This window comes from Xiphophorus hellerii, chromosome 19 (assembly GCF_003331165.1).
Source record: "Xiphophorus hellerii strain 12219 chromosome 19, Xiphophorus_hellerii-4.1, whole genome shotgun sequence".
In the NCBI taxonomy this organism is placed as follows: domain Eukaryota; kingdom Metazoa; phylum Chordata; class Actinopteri; order Cyprinodontiformes; family Poeciliidae; genus Xiphophorus; species Xiphophorus hellerii.
In genome coordinates, this window is record NC_045690.1 from 5,550,252 (window position 1) to 5,566,498 (window position 16,247).

The 16,247-nt window shown below is 36.0% G+C and overlaps 1 protein-coding gene across 7 annotated transcripts in view; it reads right to left on the reverse strand.

The window, feature by feature from the left end:
* Nucleotides 1–790: 790 nt before the first annotated feature.
* LOC116709374 (echinoderm microtubule-associated protein-like 1) overlaps nucleotides 791–16,247 on the reverse strand; it is a 68,292-nt gene continuing 52,835 nt past the window's right edge. For all 7 annotated transcript variants that reach the window (XM_032547857.1, XM_032547856.1, XM_032547854.1 and 4 more), the window contains 17 exons: nucleotides 14,966–15,095; nucleotides 12,841–12,990; nucleotides 11,671–11,740; nucleotides 10,857–10,967; nucleotides 10,626–10,721; nucleotides 10,407–10,541; nucleotides 9,835–9,934; nucleotides 9,130–9,281; nucleotides 7,441–7,566; nucleotides 7,199–7,330; nucleotides 6,410–6,477; nucleotides 5,889–5,977; nucleotides 5,635–5,732; nucleotides 5,460–5,547; nucleotides 4,197–4,292; nucleotides 3,236–3,366; nucleotides 791–2,115 (listed from right to left, as the gene is read on the reverse strand). In XM_032547857.1, coding sequence (XP_032403748.1) covers nucleotides 1,990–2,115; nucleotides 3,236–3,366; nucleotides 4,197–4,292; nucleotides 5,460–5,547; nucleotides 5,635–5,732; nucleotides 5,889–5,977; nucleotides 6,410–6,477; nucleotides 7,199–7,330; nucleotides 7,441–7,566; nucleotides 9,130–9,281; nucleotides 9,835–9,934; nucleotides 10,407–10,541; nucleotides 10,626–10,721; nucleotides 10,857–10,967; nucleotides 11,671–11,740; nucleotides 12,841–12,990; nucleotides 14,966–15,095 — 1,898 coding nt within the window. In that variant the 3' untranslated portion in view covers nucleotides 791–1,989. The remainder of the gene's footprint in view (nucleotides 2,116–3,235; nucleotides 3,367–4,196; nucleotides 4,293–5,459; nucleotides 5,548–5,634; nucleotides 5,733–5,888; nucleotides 5,978–6,409; nucleotides 6,478–7,198; nucleotides 7,331–7,440; nucleotides 7,567–9,129; nucleotides 9,282–9,834; nucleotides 9,935–10,406; nucleotides 10,542–10,625; nucleotides 10,722–10,856; nucleotides 10,968–11,670; nucleotides 11,741–12,840; nucleotides 12,991–14,965; nucleotides 15,096–16,247) is intronic.

Here is a 16,247-nt window from a genome sequence, read left to right on the forward strand (position 1 = left end):
GCAACGGTCTCTTCCTTCCTCTGCAGGAGCAAACCTTAGAAGCCAAAAAACAACAACAAAAAAACAATATTTGCTTGTTTTTGATGCTCCTCTTTTTTGTTTGAAAAAAGACACATACAACATTTCATCAAAAAAAAAAAAGAGCTAAAACTGTTTCAAATATCCACTCAGGTTTTCCACAGAACCGTGCCATGGCTCTTGGTATAGATTCACCCACTCAAGACAACAAAAGGAGAAAACCTCAAGGAGAAACGACTGGCAGAGGGAGATTTGGATTAAAATCAATAAAAAAATAAAAAATGGTTTCCTTTTCAGCTTGAACACTGCAAAAACACAAAATCTTACCATCCAATTTCTAGTGCAAATATCTTAGCACACTTGAAATTAAAAAAATAACTTACAAGTAACTGCAGCACAATATATGACATTGTTTTAAGTAAATAATCCTTTAATACTGATGAAAATTATTTCACTTATAACAAGACATATTCCCCAAGTTAAAAGTGAAATAATCTGCCAGTGGAACTAGTTATTTTTCATCAATATTAAGGAACTATTGACTTAAAACAAGCTCCTTGCTGAAAAGTTACTTATGAGTTAGTTTTTCCTCATTTCATGAAATGAGGAAAAACTAACTCATAAGTAACTCATAAGTCCTCAGATATTTGGACTAGAAACTGGACCAAAAATATTTGGACCAAAAATATTTCTTAAGATTTTGTGTTTTTGCAGTGTTGGTCAAATATGTTTAGACTATGATGCAGAAAATCCTTCATTCAGTTCCAATTGGCTGAAACCTGATTTGTTATATTGTGATGATGTCACTGATATATCTTAAACTTTTTCACATTGAATCACTTTACGTCAACAAACTTTTATGTTTTTTCAGGAATTTTATGTGATAGACCAACAAAAAGTGCCTAAATGTAAAGCCAAAGGTATTTTTTTACAAATAAAAATCTAAACAGAATGTTTCCAATTAGCATGAATAAATTTAAATGTTCTGAAGATGAATTGATTAATTGGATAAAAACACTGGGAAATTCTGCATATTTTACATGTAGGCCTTTTTATGCAGTATTAGAAATACATAAGTAATTTAAGTAGATTTTTTAAGTAAGAAAATGAAAATTTTATTGGCTAAAATGCAGTAACATGATTGCAAAGGATGAATCTGTAGCTAAAAAAATTAAATAAAATCCTAAAGTTAACATGTGGAAGTGCAGTTAATCTGTTGATTATTTTTAGATTATATAAATTATAATTAGATCGCAAAAGGTGCTTTTAAAAAGTTTTAACCCAATATAGGGTTTTTTTTTTCATCTTGTATGCAAAACTTATTTATCTTTTGCGCAATTTTGTCTTAATTACAGCTTCGAATACATACTTTTTTCAGCAAACGGCAATTAATGGTTAACTGAGTACTAAATTAATAATTAATAAATAATTTATTTATTATGATTAAACGTTTCAGCAATTTCATAATTATGCACGACTTTGTGTTAGTCTGTTTCATAAAAATTAAGTAAAAAACATCAAAGTTTGTGGTTGTCATGTGGAAAAGTTCAATACTTTTGCAAGCCGTTGCCAGAAGTTCTTCCTGATATGTTTAGTGGGAAAGAGTCTTGCTTCATTAGTGCTTTCCTGAGTTGTTAAATACAAAATAAAAGTTTAAAGAGTAACAATAACAATCCCAACATTTCAGGCTTTTTTGGCTCTCCGGCTCCATTCGGTTCTGTCTGGCAGCGAACAAACATCCTGAGAGCAGAACCGGGACATCCACGCTGAGGAAGTGCAGTCAGAAAGTCGGAGCCTTTGGTTCTGTTGGACCGTTTGTTTTGTTCATGTAGTGTGACTAAAAAAAAAACAGAAAAAAGGAAAAGTTCTGCATTTCAACCACTTCCGATCACTCACATCCACTTCTTATTTGGAGTCTTTTGTTTTTTTTAGTTTGGTTCATTTTAGTGCAGTTCTGTTCGGTTCGGCTGTTCAGACTATCCTCCACTGCAGGACGCTCATATCCTTCCCGCCGGTCGACACCAGGTAGCTGTCGTCATGAAGGAAGCTCACATTTGTCACGTGGCTGCTGTGGCCCCGGTAAACATGGCCTGGAGCCTGGAAGGGATAAAAACAAACACATTTCTTCATACAATTCTGAATAAAACAAAAGGAAATGGTCACATTGGTAGCCAGTGGCGGTTCTGTAATGCTCTCCTGCCTCCATAAGTAACGAAATACAGCTTCTACCCCAATCTATGACGATGATTGTTAAAGGTAAAATTCACATTTTGTACGTTTTTTATTCTTCCATTTTGGTCTCAACTGTTTCTAAAATCAGCTCAACCGTTCAAACGAAAAAACCCAGCTGTTATCGTTTGTTAGTGTCAGTAAAATGAGCCGTTAAGTCATAGTCAAGGGGCGGTGCCCGTTACCTAGCAAACCCAGTGGAATTCCGTCCGTTACCTAGCAACTCCAGTGGAATTCCATCGGTTACCTAGCAACCCAAGTTAAGCTGCAGCACATTTGGTCAGCTGGCTTTACTGCTGTATGCACTGTATAATGGCTGCTGGAAAAAACAAGTGTTTTGCTGTTGACTTACCATCCAGAAACCACTTGCTGCTTTCTTGTTGGTTGTACAGGAGGCGCCACTTCCGCTTTATAAAGATGTACGGTTGTATACTTGTTGCACGAACCACTCGGTGTGGCTGAATTAAAATATTTATCTTGTGTAATTCATCCGCTTGCAGCCATTTTCACGTGAGTGGAAACGTTGAATTGGGGGCGTGGCCAGCAGCAGATTATTTGGATTTAAAGTGACAGGACGCTCTAAAACATCTCAATCTGAAAGGAACTCAAAATGAGACTAAAATCTCATTATCTAAGAATAATTTTGTGAAAAAAATGTAATGAACATGTTTTGTGTCGCCCGCAGTCCTATCAGGACTTGTTCAAGGAAGTATAATATCTCACTTTAAAAAACTTTGATCTTATTTCTATTGATTTGTTTGGTCATAGGCTTTTTTAATGTTCAAATGAGGGTAGATTTTTCAAATAAAAGCATGAAATAATTTAATCCAGTCTGACTTGGAAGATAAATATTGAAGACCAACGTCAGAGCCAGTGTTATTCTACCTGACTCAAAAAAAAGTGCTAATGTTGCCCTTCATGCTATGCTGCCCGTGGCAGAGAGCCACATCACAAACCGCCACCGTTTGTAGCCTGTGTAGCTTCGTACCCTGAACTGTGAACATGGGTATGAGAAAAGATGGACCTTCCCGAAATCATCTCCCGTAACCAGGAGGCTCCTGTCGTAGGACGCACACGCTGCGTTGATGTCGGTGCCGTCTGAGCCGTCGGGCCACAACCCTGAGGAGAAAAGAGCAGCAGAAACATTTTATCTGTCAGAAGTTCAACAAAAACAAACATTCACTTGGCTCTTTATTTAAATCAGCCAATCAAAAGCAAGCCAACATAATCCAGTGGATAAATGTACACTTATCCATGATAGATACAAAAAAAGCTAGCTAGCGAGGATATATTAGCAGCTAATTAGCGGTAGCCTCAACTGCTGTGACTCACATAATGCAATAAAGATGTTTGAGTGTGACTCAAACATTTCCCTGACAGAAAAGTCCCAGAGAAAAATAATAAATAAGATTAAACAGTCCTGCTATGACAAAATTTAAGAACTGTAATGAATGTATTTAAAGCTAAGTTAAAAAAAATTCTAATGAATTTAAGACATTTTATGGCCTTAATTTTAAATAAATGAATTCAAGACTTTGACTAAGGAGGCATGGACACCCTCAGACCAGTCATCTAGATGATGAAGATGACGAAGATGACTTGCTGAAGTACAAAGTGGGAATCAAAATGAGTAAAAGAGCTTAAAATTTATTTACGGACAAACCATGTCTGCTCCTTTTAGTCAGAATTTGGTGCAATAAAACCACAAATGCAGTCATCCATCCTGACTTCTATCAATAATTCAGCCTTGTGGTGGAGGTATAATAATGTCAAGATGGACCGAAATCTCTCAGAAACTTTTCAGACACTTTGCTGAAGTGATAAAATAAAGAATTAAAGTGAATTAGAAAACAGAACAGCCAAACCCACTACTGGAGATGTGTACCTAATAAAGTGGCCAGTGAATGCACATGGGTCGAGTGAGAGAGCAGGAGGCGGCAGTGTCTTACCAAACACCTGAAAGCCCAGAGTGCAGGTGTTAGTGAACCATTGGATGTCTCTGGTGGTCTCCACGCTGACGACCTGCTTACACACCGACGGGATCCCTGTGGGGACAAAAGACGTCCTGCATCAGCAACAGCGCTGCAAACTCTGCAGCAATCAGCAACGTTTTTGAATGGTTTGAATTGTGAAAAATTTAGATTTTTTTAAAACTCTTTTTTAGTTTTTTACGTATTTTATCTTTCTGGTTCAGTATGGAAATGAATTAAGTCAACTCCTCTCAATTCTTAAAGGGAACAAATTATACAAAATCCATATTTTGTAAGTTTTTGTACTTCTATTTGAGTCTCAACTGGTTCTAAAAACACCTCAAGCGCTTAAAAGAATGACCCAGCTGTTTTTTTGGCATGTCTGGAAATGAGCGGTTTCAAAAACCTCAAGATTGAGTCACATTCCACAGGCACTGCGCCGTTACCTAGCAACCCCAGAAGCCCAGCCCCGTTACCCAGCAACCCAAGGAGTTCCAGACCATTTGGTCAGCTGGTTTTACTGCTCAATTCACTGGAAAAGACAAGTGTTTTGTTGTCAACTTACGATTCAGTCAACAATGAAACACTTGATTCATTCTTGTTGGTTGTGTAGAAAATCTTACCAAAAATTGTTGGTCTAATTTGTAGTGCAAATATCTTAGTGCATTTGAAATAAGACAGAACTAACTTCCAAGTTCCTATTTCTTGCTGAAAAGTTATTTGTAATATAGTTTTGTCTCATTTCAAGTCTATTAAGTTATTCAAACTACAAACTACACCGAAAATACTTAAGATGTTCAGTTTTTTAAATGAAGGATTGTATAATTATGCATATGTTTGCAGCCATTTCTACTTCTGAGTGTAAATGTAAAGTTGGGGGACGTGGCCACCAGCAGCATATTTGGATTTAAAGTGACAGAGACACTAAAACAGCTAGAAAAATTTCATTATAAGGACGATATTGTGAAAAATGTAATAAAAATGCTTTTTATGACTCATAGCTTTATCCTAACCTGTTTAATGAAGAACAATAGGTCACCTTTAATAACGGCAGTAACATTCTGTGTTGTTTTAACGTGAACCTTGTAACAGTTTGGACCAAAATCTCTGAGGAATGCTGGTATTATGAAACACGTTTGGCAACTGGAATGTAAGTGATGTTATTTAAAAAATGAGCTCAAAGGTCACAGCTGAGGAGTCTGGCTCCTCTACAGTATGCTTTATTTAACCGCCCGTACTTACAGTAGAGAATCTCATAGTCGCCTGAATTTGAGACCAGATACTGGGAGTCCACAGACCAGTCCAAATGGGTGATGAAACTGGAGTGACCCTGGCGAGGGATTAAAGGAATTAAAATTAGAGAAATGACCCAGAGAGGAGAAGGTGAGGAAGGAGGTGTGAAGGAGACTGAGCTGACCGAACACTTCCCAACCCGACTGTACTTCCTGCCATTTTCTGCCACGGCGTAGATGTAAATGTAGTTGTCATGGGAACCGATAGCCAGGAAGTTACAGTCTAGAGAAAACAGATCAAAGTTACGTCGTTTAGGATGTGAAATATCATAAATTTAAACAATTTAAAGTCCTCTCTGTAAAAACTGTATTTTTTTTACTTGTCTAAATGAGGCAAGTTAAGCATATTACTGCAGGTAAAACAGAGAAACCAGCACACCTGGGCCGTAGCGCATCACTGACAGCTGCTCGTTCCCGTCTGTGTGAACCGTAACTAAATCCTTCGAATCCGTGTCCAGAACCAGCCACCTGCAGGATCAGAGACACACTGAGCCTGTCAGCGTCACATAAATCCATCTCTGCAATAAAACTATTAATTTTAAGATGAATTAAAACAGGCTCATGGTTTGTCTTTCAACCAGAGACTGGACGAATGATGAATTTTGTTTACAGAGACTTCAGTATCCATTTTATTTGTTGTTTTGGGTGTTTTGTTTATTTATTTTGGATATTTAAAATGTCTTCCACTTCTAGTGTTAGTCAGAAATTAAAGTGAGTGTTCTTGCATTACTATGCAATTAACATTATATTACCTTGAAATGGTCTCAAAACAACAGTATTTTAGTTTATCTCAATGATTTCTGGGACAATTTATTGTCAAGCAAGATTTGTTATTGTATTATTGTTATTTACCTTTATTTGTACAGTTTGTCTCATTGAGAGACCAGTTTGCATTTGTACCTGCCAGTCTGGGTTCCCACGGCAACCACGGCTCCTGATGGGTGGAAACCTGCTGACTGGGCTGTATCCTGTGAAAACAACAATGAAAAAAGAAAACTAGGATTTCCTCTCCATCTAATATTTCCATCGGTGATGAGACGTAGCAAAGTGCAAACTTTGAAACTGTACTTGAAATAAGAGAACTAACTTACAAGTAATTTTTCAGCAGGATATACTAGCTTTTTTTAAGTCAACAATTCTTGAATATTGTTAAAAAGTACTAGTTACACTGGCAGATAATTTTTCTCATAATACATTTTTCTATTTTGTAAATGAAATAATCTGCCAGTGGAATTAGTACTTCTTCTCAATATTCAAGAATTGTTAATTTTAAACTAGTTAGTATATTTTATGTACTAAGGTATTTGCAGTAGAAACTAGACCAAAATACTTGATAAGATTGTGTGTTTTTGCAGTGTACAGCTTTCATCACATTCACCACTTTATGTAAGTAAAAATCTGCTCATGGTGACCCTGAATTCTTGGGGTTAAAAAAAAAGAAATCAACCTGCAGCCTAAAGTTCACATAAAACACAAAAATGAATAGTAAGCGGGACGAAAAAAGAAAATAAATAGGCCTATTCATGATTTATCTTTTGTAAAAAACGGTTCTAAAGAGGTTTCAGTATAATGTGTTACTGTTTTTCATCCTCATCCCATATTACAATTTTAAATTAGTAGTTAATGAACTGTGTTTATGCTGTGTAATTCCCCTAAAGGACCCCAGGGGGCAGTGTTGACTAATCTCACCTCCAAGGTTTTGGTCCAGATGAGCTGATGAATGCTGGCGTCCCACAGACAGACCTGCCTGTCATAGCCGCAGGTCAGGAACTGGGGTTTCCAGGGATGAACAGCCAGACCCCACAGCTCGTCAGTGTGACCCTGCAGAGGAGACTTTATTAATTATTCACCCAGTCATAACAAGTGAATATGGTACCAAACAAAAACAAAATAACTCCTTCAGTGGAGGGTGGATATCTGAGCACATTTACCTGAGTGATGGGTATGAATTCTCCATCCAAGCTGCCCTGCAGAACGAAGTTCTTGGTGGTGCCGATGAGGACGGTCTCCCCTCTGCCCTCTGCTATGGTTCTGATTGGACCGAAAAACTCAAGAACCTGCAGAATGAAAATAAAGCTGTTGTTTACCTGGAAGCAAACATTGACAAATAAACAATCTCTCTTCATAATGAAGGTTTTAAAATACCTTGAATACATATCAAAAGTAGTTTTAAAATGTTGGTTGAGGGAGAATTTTTTACAATCCAGCCTGACTTAAAAGTTGATGTCAATGATTTTCTTCTAATGTTTTTGAATTTCTTCAGACCTGGTTCATCTTTTAGCACAATCAGGCTGAATAAAATTTTAAACTAAGAAAATGTGGTGAATTACAGTCAATTAGGTTTTCATGATTTAAGAACTGTGTGTTGTTTTTGCATTCAAATCTGTTAAGGGGGTGAATATTATCTGGAGGACTGATGTAAATTGTGTCAGTCAACAAAACACTCATCTTTTCCAGCAGCCATTGTACAACACATACAGGAGTGAAAAGAGCTCCACTTGGGTTACTAGGAAAAGGAGCTGAGCTTCTGGGGTTGCTAGGTAACGACGTAGTGTCTGTCACACGTGATTCAACAATCTGGAAGTTTTTGAAACGGCTCATTTTCCAAACACCAAAAAACATTCATGTATTGTGAAAGAATAGCTGGGTGTTCTTCTTAAACGCTTGCCTTGTTTTTACAAGCAGTAGAGCCTGAAAAGGAAGGACAAAAATCTGCAAAATGTGAATTTTGCCTAATAGATCCCCTTTTATAGTTGAGTTTGACTAATTCATTTCTGATCTGAAACAAGAAGCTAAGAAATGTGAAAAATGAAAGAAAGTAAAAAAAAAATAAATTCCCCATCTTCTCGCTAATCAAGATATTCAAAAAAGTTTCTGATTGCTGCCGAGTTTGCAGTCCTGTCACTGATATAGCGCCTCTTCTATCTCTTGGGAGGCGCGACAGGTGCATCAAAACAAAAACAGACTCAAAAACAGCTTCTTCCCAAAGGCAATTAACACCCTTAACTCTCGCATGCTTTTATGCATGGTGGCTATATGAGTATGCGTGTATATGTAAATTTAACTGATTTAATATATAACTGTATATATTGTATATATGTCTTACATTGTTTGCACTGTTTTAAAGATGGCTTTAATCTCATTGTACATGTGTAAAGTGCTCCACAGGGACCCCATCAGAGTGTAAACAGGTTGGCGGAACTCTGCTGGGGTTGCTAGGTAACGGGCTGGGGTTCGCTGTGGTTGCTAGGTAACGGGCGGAACTCTACTGGGGTTACTGGGTGAGAGACAGCGCCTGCTGATTTGTGATGTTACATTTTGAAGTTTTGTCTAAATGGCTCATTTTTCAGACACTCAAAAACATTAAGAAGTTAACAAAAAATGTCTGGGTGGTTTTTTGTAAAGCAGTTTCGTTGTTTTTAGAAACACCGGAAACCGATTTTGAAGTACAAAAACAAGCAAGATGAGCCTTAAATATTGATGCTATGCACTTCCTTGGTATGCTATGGAGTTCCACCATCATGACTCATGCTAAAAAACACTAAATTACTAATTACTAATGATTAAACTGACAAATTATTTGCATTATTCAAAGAGGATGTTGGGTTTTCCTTCCTTACCTCCACTGTTTGGATTTGCTGGTAGCTGCTGTCCCACGAAATGAGCCTGCGGTCCTTCCCTCCGGACACTAGGGTGCCGTTTCTCAGCATGCACACTGCGAAGATGCTGCCTTCGTGAGCTCCCTGGATGACGCGGCTGATGCGATTAGTGCCTGCACAACAGAGACGGGAAGAGACAGATGAGCAGGATCTCAAGCCAGGGAGACAGACAGGAACAGTGATCAATAGATTAAACTGAGATGGAGATGGTGAATTGCTTTTCTCATTAAATCTCTGCTCACAAGATCAGGCTTTGATCTATTCTCAAAGTGACCTGACTTTAACCTCCTGCCTGCTACACTGGAGCTTGTGACTGGAAACATTTGGATTGTTTTATTCCCTTCAACTCCGGCTCACACATTTGTTTATATTCACTGCAAAAACACAAAATCTTACCTTGTATTTTTGTCTAGTTTCTAGTACAAACATTTTAGTAGCCTTGAAATAAGACAAGACTAACTTGCAATTATTTTTTCAGCAATATAAAGGAATTCTTTACTTTATACAAGCTCCTATATCTTGCTGAAAAGTTGCTTGTAAGTTAGTTATATCTTATTTTAAGTGTATGAAGCTATTTGCACTACAAACTAGACAAAGATAATTGGTAAGATTTTGTGTTTTTGCAGTGTTCATGCATGTTTTTTAATTCCCTGCAAATCTTCGTACCTTTTCCCCACACCAGGATATTTCCACTAGAGTCTCCTGTGATAGCGTCGCCATTTTCAGCAAAGGTCACACACAGAACGAACTTGGGCTTCTCCTGTTTCTGTAGCACAACACAAGAATTCACTGGTTTCCTCCACTACATAAGAATTTACATAATACAGATTTTTTTTCATTAAATCGCATACACAAGGTCTGAACTTCAACACATTTTTATTTGTTTTCTCCAAAATATTCTTGACTGAGTCTCTTATTATCAGCCACTACGACCTCTTATGCTCAAATGAACCTTTACTGGAGTAATCGAATTTTGAAGATTTTGAAAGTCTGAAAAAGTTTTTTTTTAATTGAAAAGTCAGTGACATGCAATTATTAATGCACTGTAGTAGTTATAGATATGGATATAGAAAATACTAACTGAGAAAGGGCATTAAAACAAAGTTAAAGTGAATAGTAATTTATTAGTTGATGCTATAGATGTTACAGGGGTGGGTGTAAAAATAAGCTCATACTTCTTTGATAAAATCTAAGTGAAATTGATCATTTTTTTGCCTAATGTTAGATATTTCTCTTACCTCAAACAACCCCTGCTTTTTGACCAGCATGCCTTTCTCCAGAGTCCAGAAATAGAGATGAGACTTTCCACAAGTCACAACAATGTTGCTGTCAGTTGGGTGAAAGTCTGCAGCAAACACCGACTCATTGGAGCACTGAGCAGACCCACAAAAAGAAAGAAACAGGTCCAGTTCAGAAGGACAAACACCAGAACACACTGTACCAGAAGACGCTCCTACCTTTGCTTCAGCGAGCCTCTCCTCTCTCTGCCAGTCCCACACAGACAGGACGTGATCGTTGGAGTCATCCACAACGCAAAGTGTGTTTCCTCCATTCTGATTTCCAAAACAAACAAAAAAAAAACAACACAAACCATATGATGCGTTTATTTGGCTTCACAGGAAGAGATCTAAAAGCTAACTCCTAGCAGAGCTGGAGTGGCGCTAAAGGTGCTAGCTAGCGTCTCTTACCGACTTGGAGAAAGCCAGGCAGACGAGCGCTCGGTCGAAGAAGCCTGCGCCCAGAACGTGGAGCGTGTTGAGGCTGACAGAGTCCCACACGCGGACGTGAGGAGCCAGTTGCTGCCAGAAAAACAAATACCAAGTTAGGATACAATATTCCGTTTATTTAGCTTGGTGAATATTAATTATTTTGGAAAAGTTTTCAATCATAAACATCAAAAGTCTTGAAATATTTACAAAAGATTAATAAAAAAAGCAAATTTTCTTTTTGCAATAGACTATAAGAGGCTGGACACCACATTTATTCACACACACCTCAAATTTGACCTTTGACCTACAAAAGTTCTAAATTTCTAAATCACTTCAAATAACTTCATTGGACTTTAGATTTAGCCAAGCCAAACTCTAACCCATAGGGAATCAATTTTACAATAAATTATGACAATAATTATTGCGATAAACAATATTTTTGTTTTGAGACTATTTTCAAATAATATACTGATAATTGCCTAATAACGCAAGTTCACCTTCTCAAAGACATTTAATTTTTATTCAACGCTCCACTTAACACTGAAAAAGGAAGATATTTTAAATATCCAAAACAAAACAACCAAAAACAATAAATAAAACGGAAATAAAAAACACAACCAAAACCATAAATATTGATCAGAATGGAAATTATTGAGCTCCTTTCAATTTACTGTGTGATTAACTGCATCAAGTGTAGAAGTTCTGAGGCTCTATGACTGTTATTTTAATTTAACGTACCTTAATATTGCTTCAGTAAAGCATGAATGTGAAGAAACAATAAAAGTTCACTTACTTTTCCGTCTGAGGAGGTTCCTGCCACCTGCCCAGTCGCAATCGTAATTTTATCAGGGTGGATGGCCAAACTGAAGAAGACAGGAAAAACATCAAATAGTCTCAGAAAATAATCAGCCTGGTTGGGAAAACTGACATTTCTGATCAGAGTGGAGGAAATTAGATTAATTAAAATACATTTTTATTCTCTTAGACATTTTCCCAGTAAAGTCAAATGATAGAAATTAAGAACAAAGTAGGGGTGAGCGACATGGATATTAAGTTTTATTACAATATCTCGTGGTACTATTGTGATAACGATAAAAGTGACGATAAGAACTATTTACTGCTTTTTTTAAGGTCAGTGTAGAATTGTTACTGTGAGTCACAATAAATTTTGCTGAAAGATAAATCGAGATAAACGATAATATTGCCATTTTGAAACAATTTTCAACTAACATAATAATGTCACATTAATGCAAGTAATTTATCTACCCAGAGACAAAAACAAACCCTTTTAATTAATAATTAAATAACATTTCTGAAAACATTTTAAATATATAAATACTATTTTTATATAATTAAAAATAATTTTTTATATATTTTTTTAATGATTATTTTTTTAAATAACTTTTTTTTTTGCAAAGTCTTTGTAATATTTGCTTGAAAAATGCATTTCAAACAAATATTCATCATTCAGCTTAGACAGGAAAAACAGGCAAAAGTGGCAGGACTGTTTAAAAACCATTACAAACTAACGACTTCATACTGGGTGTCAAACGATTCTGGTCCAACTAGAAATGATTGAGCTCATTTTAATTTATTATGCGATTTATTGACAAATCAAGGCCTACATGCCACAGGATCACTAACAAAAATACTGATCCTGAAAAAAACCATTTCTATTTGTAATAAGCTTCTTCAGGACATCCGTCATTTAAATAAGTGTGATTTATATCATTAAAGTCCACATTTTAAGTGTATTTAATCAGACTTTCAAACTTACTCATTGAGCCAACAGTGGAAAATACAGTAAAACATTAATTGGATTCTATTATGACAATAATAAATTAAAATTCTTGCCATGAAAAGATGTTTACCACCATAAATGCTTTACTAACAGAAGGAACGTTTTAAATAAATCCTCGTTTTAATGATGGACGGGAAGCGGAAAGTCCAGTGTGTCTCTCACCACTTGATGTCGTCCGTGTGTCCTGTGTAGTGTCTCTGCAGCTGTTCGTCCACGTTGAACAGAACGACCACGGAGGCAATGAAATACACCGTCTCTCCAGTAGGAAGCAGGTACAGGTTGGAGCGACAGTCTCTGCCGCGGTAACCGTAGCTGGGTCAAGGGTCAAGGAATCCAAATGGATGAAAATGGATTTGACACAAGAACAATGTGTCAAAGAAGTTTAAGGTGTTTTAGGTGAAGAAAACATCGAAAAAAAAACCTTCTAGTCTAATCGGTCACATAAAATATCAATAATATACATTGAAATTTGTAAATAAACCCTTAAAAAACATGGTTGTTTGTGCTTTCCTCTTCACATTTTTTTTTGCCTTTTGGGTTTTTTCTATTCCTGCGAGGCTGAACAGCACGCCACATTCACTCCTGGCAAGAAGAAAAATAAGCAAAGATGGCCACAGATGACAAGAATACAAAAAAGAAAATAGCACAAGAGGAGCTGCTGACTGCTTGTGCCGTCGGCTTGTCAGCTGTGTGCCGGTTATTCCTGACTCCAGGCTGCAGGGCGACGAAAACAGATCGACTCTGACAAGCAGGGGAAACATTTACAGACTCTTGTTTTTCCAGAATAACAGGCTGAATATATTATGCACACAATTACTCAGCTGAACACTGAAAAAATACAAAAACTTAAATACTTTTGGTCTAGTTTCTAGCGCAAATATCTCAGTGCACTTGAAATAAATCTAACTTACAAGTAACTTTTCAGCTTGTTTTAAGTCAACAATTCCTCTATATTGATGAAAAAGTGCTAGTACCACAGGGAGATGATTTCACTTATAACAAGACCGTGTTAGGAACTAGCACTTTTTCCAGCAATATTAAACAGTTATTGACTTAAAACAAGCTGAACGTTCAGCAAGATATAGCTATGTCTTATTTCAAGTGTTTTAAGATACTTGCTTAAAATATTTGGTAAGATTTTGTGCTTTTGCAGTGTTGTTTCTGAATAGTAAGTCAATAGCAAAACATTTGTGTTTTCCAGCAGAGTTCTGCCTGGGTTGCTAGGTGACGAGCTGTGGTTGCTAGGTGACGGCACAGGGCCCAGAATTCTGACTCAGCAATCTGGATTTCAAGTTTACCAAGATATTTGCACTAGAGAGCCACCAATCTGATATTAATATCTGTATCGGCCCAGACATTGAAAAAAATCCATCCATAGTGGCAGATCTATTTGGTCTAATTCTATGCTTAATTATTTACATTTAGGATTCCTAATTACACTTTCTGAACGATTTGAAAAAAGTTTTATTTTTTTTACATGTTGGTTCTTTTTGCCAATTTATTCTGTCATTTTCAATTTCTTTGTTATGTAACATATTACATTGGCTGTTTTACTCCTAACTTCACAGAATGAACAAATTAAAGTTGTGTTGTTTTTATATGTTTGACCAAATTTGTGAAACTATTCACTGCAAAAACACAATCCTACCAAGTTTTTTTGGTCTAGTTTCTAGAGCGAATATCTTAGTACACTTGAAATAAGACAAAACCACCTTACAAGTGACTTTTCAGCTTGTTTTAGGTATATAATTCCTTAATCTTAATGAAAAGTACTAGTTCCATTGGAAGATTATTTAACTTATAACAATAAAATTTTCCCATTTTCAATATTAAGGAATTATTGACTTAAAACAAGCTCCTATTTTATGCTGAAAAGTTACTTATAAGTTAGTACACTTTAAAAAAGACAAAACTAAGATATTTCTACTAGAAACTAGACCAAAAATACTTGATAAGATTTGGTGTTTTTGCAGTGTATGGTGTATTGGTTATTAAATAAATTTGTAATTCAGCTATGTCTGTATTTATTTAAAAAAGGAAACATTTTCAGTAAATTTAGCACTGTTTTTCTGAGTCGGATCAGTATTGGCCAACAATACTAAACCTCAGATATTGGCATGAGAAGAAAACAAAAGTAGATCGGTGCATCCACAACTAGCAGTAGTTGGGGATAGTTGGGAATATTATATTACCAAAAATACTTGCTAATATTTTGTGTTTTTGCAGTAAACGTTTCATTTCAGATTTTACTTCTGCAGAAAACTCCCGGGCAGCAGCGTCAGGATACACCCAGTCCAGTTTGAGCTTGTTGCTGGGCAGCTCGCCTCGGGCCTCCAGGCTGTAGCTGTCCACTTGGTCCTTAGGCATGAACATGGTGACGGGTCGACCCTTCAAGAACATCTTCACATAACCTTCCTCTAGGAAAGGCAGCAGAAAAAAGCCTCATCAAACCATGAGTTTATACACAAACAGATCAGAATAATTAATTTGGGAGAAATTAGTGAACAAAAGAAGCGCTGGTGAGTTATGAGTGAAATCGGTTAAACAGTGATGCAATTGGGTGTGAAGGTGGAGTTTATTTATCTTTTTGTTGTGAAAAGATAATTAAAAACAGAAAAATTATAACACAAACAAATGCCTTAAACTGGCTTTTATTGCTCATTTCAAACACATCTGTGTGAAAACAAAGGGCACAAAATGAACAGCAGATGTTTTTAAAACACACAGCAGAGATTCAACACAAAATGCGGAGACAAACAAATGACATGTTGTCATCAGTGTAAAATGTTAACCTATAAAATAATGCATGCAGAGGACAAAAACAGAAACAAATCTGAACATTTTATAACAAAAAGTTCAGATTAATCGTGAACAAAAAAAGCGCAAATTAGTTTAAATAACAGTTAACTAGTTTAATCGTTAACTGAAGTATACAGATTCAAAAACAAACATATTCAGAGCATTTAAGATAAAATCTAATTTGTCTATAAATATGTTTTATCCAAAACTCTTCAAGTGGCGTAGTTTTTGCTTCACCTGGTTCAAACACACTAAACGAATGCTGTATTATTGCTTTTTAGGCAATCTTGTTAAAAAAGGAATTGATTAGGTTTTATTTTTTGCATATTTCAATGCATTTCTAATATTGCATAAATGAGGTTCAGTAAAAAATCTAGAATGTGGCCATTTTTAAAAAATACAATTAGTTACTTAATCGTCCAAATAATCAAATATTCTGACGATTAATTGTCAAAATAATCAACTATTCAGGCGGTAAATTGTCAGAATTATTAAATATCCTGACTATTAATCGATTAATTGTCAGAATAAATTGATGACAAAAACAACCGTTAGCTGCAGCTGTAATTTTTTCTAGCAAAAGATAACTTTAGAGCAAAGAACAAACTAAGCTAATAAAAGAAGGAAAGAAAGGAAACTGACTGTAATTATAAATCACCAACATTTTTAACATATAGTAAAATATTTTACTGGAGCAGCTTGTTTTTTGTTTGAAAGTTTTTACAAAATACAGAGTTTTATTTCATAAAAGCTTAATGTTTCAGTAGCTT